The 8649-nt window shown below is 32.3% G+C and overlaps 2 protein-coding genes across 9 annotated transcripts; one reads left to right on the top strand and one right to left on the bottom strand.

The window, feature by feature from the left end:
* Positions 1 to 151: 151 nt before the first annotated feature.
* LOC100747542 (ATP-dependent (S)-NAD(P)H-hydrate dehydratase) lies at positions 152 to 2164 on the bottom strand. 8 transcript variants are annotated; one of them, XM_033324309.1, is made up of 4 exons: positions 2001 to 2164; positions 1794 to 1911; positions 565 to 1646; positions 152 to 406 (listed from the first exon to the last, which is right to left on the bottom strand). In XM_033324309.1, the coding sequence occupies exons 3-4, from the start codon at positions 1566 to 1568 to the stop codon at positions 358 to 360; spliced, it is 1053 nt and encodes a 350-aa protein (XP_033180200.1). In that variant the 5' UTR covers positions 1569 to 1646; positions 1794 to 1911; positions 2001 to 2164; the 3' UTR covers positions 152 to 357. The 8 variants fall into 8 exon arrangements, with proteins under 8 accessions (XP_033180200.1, XP_033180203.1, XP_033180204.1 ...); XM_033324312.1 differs by having other exon boundaries at positions 565 to 1547; positions 2001 to 2163; XM_033324313.1 differs by lacking the exon at positions 2001 to 2164 and having other exon boundaries at positions 565 to 1547; positions 1642 to 1646; positions 1794 to 1980.
* Positions 2165 to 4860: 2696 nt separating this feature from the next.
* Positions 4861 to 8381, top strand: LOC100745439 (cytochrome P450 6a14-like). Its single transcript, NM_001365858.1, has 6 exons — positions 4861 to 4918; positions 5354 to 5741; positions 6193 to 6715; positions 6945 to 7166; positions 7303 to 7554; positions 7705 to 8381. Exons 2-6 carry the CDS (start codon positions 5409 to 5411, stop codon positions 7872 to 7874), a joined length of 1500 nt encoding a protein of 499 aa, NP_001352787.1. The 5' UTR covers positions 4861 to 4918; positions 5354 to 5408; the 3' UTR covers positions 7875 to 8381.
* The last annotated feature ends 268 nt before the right edge of the window (positions 8382 to 8649 follow it).

The raw sequence follows: 8649 nt of genomic DNA, 5'->3' as shown, positions 1-8649 counted from the left end.
ATCAACGATTCATTTTGTAAACATAAATTCGATAATCTTTCTGTATAAACTTGTAAATGAAAATTTTTTCACAGTAAGGTATTACTGAAATGCACCGTTTGTAAATATGAAGATAACTAAAAAAAGAACAATTAGTAGAAGTAAGTCTATGAAAGCTTATAAAATGTTTTATTTATTTTGTAATGCATTTAATGACATTAAAAAGATCTATCATTAGTTATAATAAATTCATTGTGATTTTTACATTCCTGAATTTATATAATTTTCCTTTCTAACGATATCACTTCATGATTTAATGATCCAAAAATATACTAAATTTTTATGTACTATAAAAAATTAAGGAATTATAGATATAATTCAGGAATCAGTGCTTCGTGTTCGACTTCTCCCATTGAATGAAGATGTTCTATAATCAATATCAATATTATTATCAATTATTATTAACCGATCTGTATAACATATACATAAAGATTTTATATTTAAAACTTTTATAGAAAAAACAATTTTGTTTCATACAAAAATATTTTACATCAGAATTATAGTCATTTTAGCTAAGTAGCTCACTTGTTACAATGAGTTTCAAAAATTCTAGCAAAAACTGGCTGTATTTGTTCCAATATATCACATGTTAGCATTCCCCTTTGCTTTATCTTATATGCAGATGCATTACATTCTCTTACTAATCTAGATGCGGCGTAACTTGCAGCTATTGGAGGTGACAAAGCACTTTCACTACTTCCAGCGCAAATAGCCCACCACCAAAATACAGCCAACGCGCCAGATAGTAAGTCTCCTTGACCTCCGCATCTTCTTCCAGAACCTGCTAATCCACATGACACAGCTTCTGTACCTTTATGTCCATCTGCAATTACATCCTTTGCTCCTTTGTGCAAAATTACTACATTTTTGCCAAATGCATCTGCCAAATGTTTAACATCGTTAGCTTTAATCATTGGTGTGGGTTGAACATTTTTGTCCAGTACTCCTTTAACAAGACGACTGAATTCCATTGCATTAGGAGTAAGAACTACACCTGGATACTCTTTTATAATATCAGGCTTTTGGCTAATTAGAAATAATCCATCCGCGTCAATTACTAGTGGCTTTTTCATATCACGACAAATTGAAATTAATTCAACAATTGTTTTAAATATTTTATCATCTCTACCAAGACCTGGTCCGATAACGATTACATGCAAACGATCAAGCCATGGTCTTACTTGTTTAATCGCATCATATTGATCTAAAACTGGATGAACAATAGGTTCTGGGCTAAATGATTTCAAAGGAATGCTTGCGTCTTTCACACAAAATATGTGCACTAAGTCACATCCAGTGCGAAGTGCACTCATTGCTGCATAATACGGGGCACCAGTGTATTCGATACTACCACCAAATATTCCAATTCTACCATCTTGTCCTTTATATTTGGTATTATTCAAATTTGGAATTATTTTTCTTATTCCTTTTAACATACGCTCATCAACTGACACGGATGTTGCCATAGTGGAAACTAATGGACACTTGACTAAATTCCTGTGGGCAAACTGCAAAATACCAAGAGCCATTCCTCAATTTAAGAGGTTAATCTTAATAGTTACTTTCCTCTTACAGATGATATATATAATGATTGATGCAAACCTTTCCTAACATATATATCTTATTATTTGTTGTAAAATACATATTTTTCAGCAACATTTATATATATAATAGATACAATATATATATGATAACAATGGTACATAAATAAATACATTAAGATAAAAGAGATAAGTACTAAAATACAATAATACCTGCAATGTTCTTAATATCTAATTGACAATATATACTGTATTTTTGTAGCAATTATTAATTGACTAGAAATCGAGCAATAATACAGAAACACAAGATATGATAAAAAGTAACGATAACCTAAAAAAGTAGATTGTTCTACTTTATTCGTATGAAACTGCGCATGTTTTTTACGTTTTTATGCCTAAAATACTGATTTAATAATTTACCTAAACACCTTTTGAGTTTGTTTTGTTACATAGAAAAAGCAGGATAACAAAAACTGAAAATTTTTAAACAAGACAGTACGAAAGTATTAACAAGTGTACGATTCAAAACTTTAAAAAACAATTGTCACTTCGATATCGGCCATTAACTATTTGAAACATTATGAAGATTCGTACGTTCATTTATAAATAGGGATCAAAGATTTCGAGAATGAATAAAATTGATAAATTACGTCTATATATAAAATAATACACATACATATGTATATATGTAGCTATATTAGATGTTTGTCGAAAATTATTATTCCATACGAATATTTTAAGTATATTGTCTATTCGTCACTCGTTTTCCTTTAAACATTCAAATGCCTAAATCATACTTCGGCAACTTTCATTTTATAATAGATTTTAATATACAATTCCTTGAATATACCATCAATTTGTTAGCGCAGCCCTTTTTGTAAAATACAAAAATGTGTTTATTTATGATATACATACAAACAATAAATATTTTATAAGCTAACAAGATACAGTTCCTAATATTCACAATATTATGAAATTTTAGTTAATTTTACCTACAGAAAGAACGAAAAATACACATAACCTCTATTTTCATACTACAAACATAAATTGTGTTATGCAAAATATATATGTATGTATGTATATAAGGAATCATATTAATGAAACATTTGAATTCATACTGTACGATAGTACACGATAGTCACCAAATAGTAGTAGTCACTATACGAGTAGTGTATTCTAAAATTCACATGGTCTCCGTCCATTCATGGTTTTGCACTGTCAATGAATGACTCTGTTCAAATCGTTATTCGTATTTTTAAAGGTTCGAGCAATAGTAGGATAATAAGTTTATTCGAAAAAAGACTATTCCTTTGAATAAATATTTATAATGAAACTAGCTACTCTCGATTACTCTTTCCCTTTCAAACTTAATTATAATATTTCAATAATTCACACTTTGTTAATAACTATTAATGATGTTTAGATCGCAATAATTTTGAAGGAACCATTAATAACTGAATTGATTATATCAATAAGAAGAAAAAAAAGATAAGTTAACCTAAGAAGTTACTTTTAAGTCAATTTTATCTGAAAATGTCGTAATATTGGCGGAATAAGCTAAATCGTAATCTAAATTTCAATCAAAGTAAAGCTAGTCAAGTACATTGTTTATTAATACAATTAAATTGTTAAGTACTGGTCGCTAATACTTTTTTGTTTTTTCATATGATATATCAAGGTGAAAAACTATACACTTTGAAAGAATGCATATGTTGATAATAAAGGGAGACAGTGTTGATTAGATAATATATTTTATTAAATACATGTAATAACTTTAAGAGAAAAGTTAGTTTTACATTTCTACCATCCATTTTATACATTTAAGGCTTAAGTTTCTATACATTAATTTTTAAAAACGTTGGGACGTTCTGAACTTTTAATCACTTAATAATAAAAGGAACATTAAAATCTGCGTGAAGCAAATTCCGATTAATTTAATATTACTTACTAACATCTTCTTCAATTAAGTATAATTTTAATGAGAATTAACGTGATTTTACTATTCTTGTGCAGAATCTTGCATATCATGAGCAAATGTCAAAATGTCATATTCGCTCGAACGTGCGTAGATAGACATCATAATTAAACAACTTATAGATTATATTTTGTATCATATAACTCTAATCTAATATTATCAATGTTATGCATTTTATGCACAAAAAGCACGTCGATATCACAGACTCTATATACATAAACAAGAAACAAGTCAGACATATGTGAAAACTACAACTTACATGAGATAATAAAAAGATGATATGGAAATATTGATGAGGATTGTTCATATGCTTTGTTAATGAACTACGATTAGGAACGGTTTGGGTCATAAATTTTGAATGGCCTTCCATTTTCAGTTCATTGATTAAACTTTACATCGAGTAGCCCCAATACGGAAATATCTAGTATACATGTTTTTTCGTTATTTCTGCGACAGTTAGAAATAATTTACAACTGCAATTTTATTCATATCTGTTTTCGTAGGAAAATTAAATTCTACGAGTCCAAGTCCCTAGTGAGACTTTTCCCAAACTCCTGATGGCCAATCCAATCGCTCCTGACAAAGACGAGAATTAGAAATAACCCATTCTTTTATTTTTGATTAAACGAACAAGTTATTTAAGCTGTACTTGCTAAATGTAAATGTGGCTTTAGGGAATTATTAATTTATCGTGCAGGTATGAGAAAATGGGAAGTTCGAACGGGGACTGTAGAAAGAGGAAGCGTCAACGCTTAAGGATACCATTGGGATTGATTGCGACCTGCAAACGCACATAGCGATTGCCTGAGTTCCATCATCTCTGGTTCTAGAAAAAGATAGCAGTCATTTAAGGGTACCGTTTTATTATTATATTATGCCCTCTCCCTTGTTAGCGTACAGGTTAGCAAGCTTCAACGATTTCGCGACTGCGACGTCGAATGTACTCGGTTATTCTTTATACAATCGTCAACAAACGTCAAAGTGAAACTACCCGAATTCAGCATTTCCAAATGTACAGAACATACCGCGACTGTTTCTAACTCGTTCGATTACATTTTTAAATAAATTAGAGATAGACACACAATAAAAACCGTTCAAATCACGTATATAATTTCTATCAAATAGCATTTTTTTATCTTATCGTACGTCTTCAACAATCATATTGATTGATTTGTATATTATCTTTATCAAAGGAAGAATGATAGACATCGTCAGTGTGTTGTGACGCAATTGTATCTGATAGTTTTATTATATATGGGGAAATATATAATTTCATGTAGACAATGGTAGGAGTTTAGTTCTGTTCGAATCGTCGTAGTGATTCCATTCGGCAATCCAAGAACCCAATTTTACAGTGTTCCATGTATGTACATACTTTTAGAACTTCACTCTTTGAGCTTTTGAAAGAAATTGTCGCCCTCTCCTAACTTTCTGTTCATCATTTACGTGTTTGCTGCGTAATTCAATATTGCTCTTTTTCATCCACATTTTAAGTGTCTCGTTTATTTCCTTCATACAAGGTATAATTGTTCGCGAAAAATTCGGTGAAATTATTCATAATACGTGGATGAATCTAACGATCTAGAGGGATAGAATGCCAGCTCTACAAATCTGTCATTGCTACGAATCGTCCATACTTTTGTCACACTATTAGTTAGATTGTTAGTGTTTTATATTCTTTGTAATTTTCCAAAGTGAGTGATTTTAAAGATCAGAGAACGTTTTTCACACTTTTTGGTTAGTAAAAATGAAAGTTGTAATAACGATGGTCGTAGATCACATTCTGTACCTTTTACAGTTTCTCGTCAGTGGATTTTTGATTGCTGTGAGAATTTGGCGAAAATTTGGAGGAAATGGCTGCCTTCGAAATCCTTTGCGGATTTATCGTGTTTTTCCTTGCTTTTTACTATTACCTAGTAAAGCCCTATGAGTATTGGGAGAAGCGCGGAATACCTGGACCCAAGCCACAACTGTTGTTTGGAAATTTTTTTCCCGTAATATTTGGGAGGATATCCATAGGTGATCGACTGATGTCTTTTTACAAACAATACAAACACGAGCCTGTGTTTGGATTGTTCGTACGAACGCAACGTATTCTTGCTATAAATGATCCTGATTTAATCAAGACTGTTCTTATCAAGGATTTTTCCAAATTCTCTAATCGTGGCCTTGCTGTGAACGAAGTGGTAAGTACGCGAAGGAGTAATTTTATGTAAGAATTAAATAAGTTCGAAGTAAGGTTGCACGAATAAAGTTAGCGTGAATTCAGTGAAAGTTACTATTGCACTCTGCACTCTATCTATAATTCGTATAATCGTTAATGTGTAATATCAAGTTCATAGATAGTGTTATATACTGATATTAAACGATAAGCTTCGATATTAATCATAATATAATGTTTTGATCAATTTGTTTCATATCATAAAATTAGAAATGCACTTAACAGATACGTTTGATCATTAAGAATAGATATCGAATGTAGATATAGATATAGAATTCTAGAAATTCAATAATATATGTTACAATATGTAATATAACACAATAATATATTTAAATATATATTAATTATATATTATATATATATATTTTTTAAGTTCTATATTATTTATTTTCGATTATTCGAATTTTTCAATATAGGCAGAACCACTTTCTCAACATTTATTTTCCTTGGAACCAGAAAGATGGCGACCACTAAGAACAAGACTATCGCCAACCTTCACATCGGGCAAGCTAAAAGACATGTTTTCTCTGATCGATGAATGTTCTAACACTCTGGAGAAATATTTGGAATCATTGATATCGACAAAAAGCTACATCGAAGTACGAGAACTGGCTGCCAGATTCACCACCGACGTAATTGGCAGTTGCGCCTTCGGAGTCGACATGAATGCCATGTCAGATATGCAATGTAAATTCCGCGATATAGGAAGGGAATTCTTCGGTCCTGGTTTAAAGCAGACATTAAAAAACAGACTTCGTGAGAATTTGCCAACATTGTACACTCTTCTGGGTTATATACTGCCACAAGACGAAACCACTATTTTCTTCACAAACGCTGTTTTGGATATGATAAAGCACAGAAGGAAGAACAAGATCGTTAGACCGGACTTCATTAACACTCTTATGGATCTACAGGATCACCCTGAGAAGTTGAGCATAAGTACGTGTGTATGCTTTTCGACGTTGTAGAAATTTGGTGTGATCGTTTGTCGTGAGTAATTGGTAAGAAAAGTCGAGGAAAATTAGGAAACAGTTGCGCGCAATTAGAATGGTTCGTTCCTACACGAATCGAGACCGGTGACAAAACGTTACTGTTCAGGATGTCTTAAGAACGATTTTCTCTACTTTAAGGCGGTGATATAATGAAAATGTCGTTTCTCTCGTTTTAGAATTAACCGAGCCTTTGCTAGTTGCACAAGCATTCCTTTTCTTCGTGGCTGGTTTTGAAACTTCTTCGTCAACGATAGCCAATGCCCTTTACGAATTGGCGCAAAATCAAGATGTACAGGATAAATTACGAGCCGAGATCAAGGAACATCACGAGTTGAACGATGGGAAATGGCAATATGAAAATATTAAGAAAATGCCAATCTTGGATGCCGTGTTTAAAGGTTTGTTGGATATTTTATATATGAATGTTTACATTTACTTATAAATGCTCGTAGGCTAAAATGATGCGTTAATAATAAAATAAGCTAATAGAATTGCAGAAAATTGCAAGTTTTAACAGAGGTTCTTTATCTTTAGAAACGTTAAGAAAATACCCACCGGTGACCGTCATAATGAGAAAAAATACGGAGAAGTATACCTTTGAAGATATAAAGCTGACAATTCCAAAGGACACTAGGATCTTTATTTCTGCATACGGTATCCACCGCGATCCAGAGATTTATCCGAATCCTGACGTGTTCGACATCGATCGGTTTAAGGAGGATGCAGTAGCTGCAAGGCATCCGATGCATTATCTACCTTTTGGCGATGGCCCAAGGAATTGTGTTGGTATGTAGTATCACCTTGTTAAGCAGTTGTTCGTGCGAAAGCAAATTATTTACAAATCGATAAATCTACTATATAAGGCATATTATTGAAATTGGTTATCAATTGTAAGATACTACGATATATTAATATTGTATCATGTTTTTTTCGTAGGTGCACGTTTTGCAATCTTCCAGACTAAAATTGGACTGATAAAAATCCTCCGTACTTATAAGGTTGATGTTTGTGAACGAACACAAATTCCGTATATAAATGAACCACGTACGTTCACGCTAGCACCCAAACACGGACTCGATCTAAAAATTACGAAAGTTGAAAGTTAATAAAATACTTTATAACCCTTTCGATATTCAAGTTAGCTGTTGTAAACATAAGACTATATCTCTCCGATAAAATCCACGAAAATCATGCAATCTGTACGCAATAGCAATTTTCTTTCGCTTGAAGCTTCATTTTTATGATTGATTTTTAAAGAAATCAATTATGAAGAATCAGTTATTAATGGCAGTAAAATAGCGGAAAGCCGAAAGAAGATATTTAATGATATTCTCATAATTTATTTGTAATTATTATTGCATTCAACGTAATATATCATTTTGTTTCCTTTGAAAATTATTACCAGGCTAGGTAAACTTATTGTAAATATTTTCTGATGATGTACTAGGGGAAAAGAGGAATGTATTTTTGTTATAAGATTATTTTATGAAATAAATAACTTTTTATACGTATGTTTAATGTATTAATCGAATTAAATTAATTATTAATTTATTTGTAGTCTAACGAAGGCCATAAAGTAAAGTAAAGTAATATCAATGAAATATTAAAAGTAACATCTCACTTTTTTTTTATATTTTACGTGGAGGAAATCCGCACGGACGTCAGGCCGCTTCTGGGGATAGCGGCGAGGTAGTGTCGGACTCCAACCGACTAAAACATCCACAATAACCGTCCCGGCTGCGATCGAGAGAGGCCCGGGAACCGCTATGAGCGTCGCAACGGGGCCTGCCCCGTGCGCCTAATACCATCGCTGATGGAGCGGTATGTCACCATTGTCACACACCAGGGTCGTGCCCGGTTCCCCTACCGGACTGCTTGGCG

The sequence above is a fragment of the Bombus impatiens genome, unplaced genomic scaffold (genome assembly GCF_000188095.3).
Source record: "Bombus impatiens unplaced genomic scaffold, BIMP_2.2 scf_2222, whole genome shotgun sequence".
NCBI classification, from domain to species: Eukaryota; Metazoa; Arthropoda; class Insecta; order Hymenoptera; family Apidae; genus Bombus; species Bombus impatiens.
Note: the sequence above shows the minus strand (reverse complement) of the source record. Positions and strands in the feature narration are given on the sequence as shown.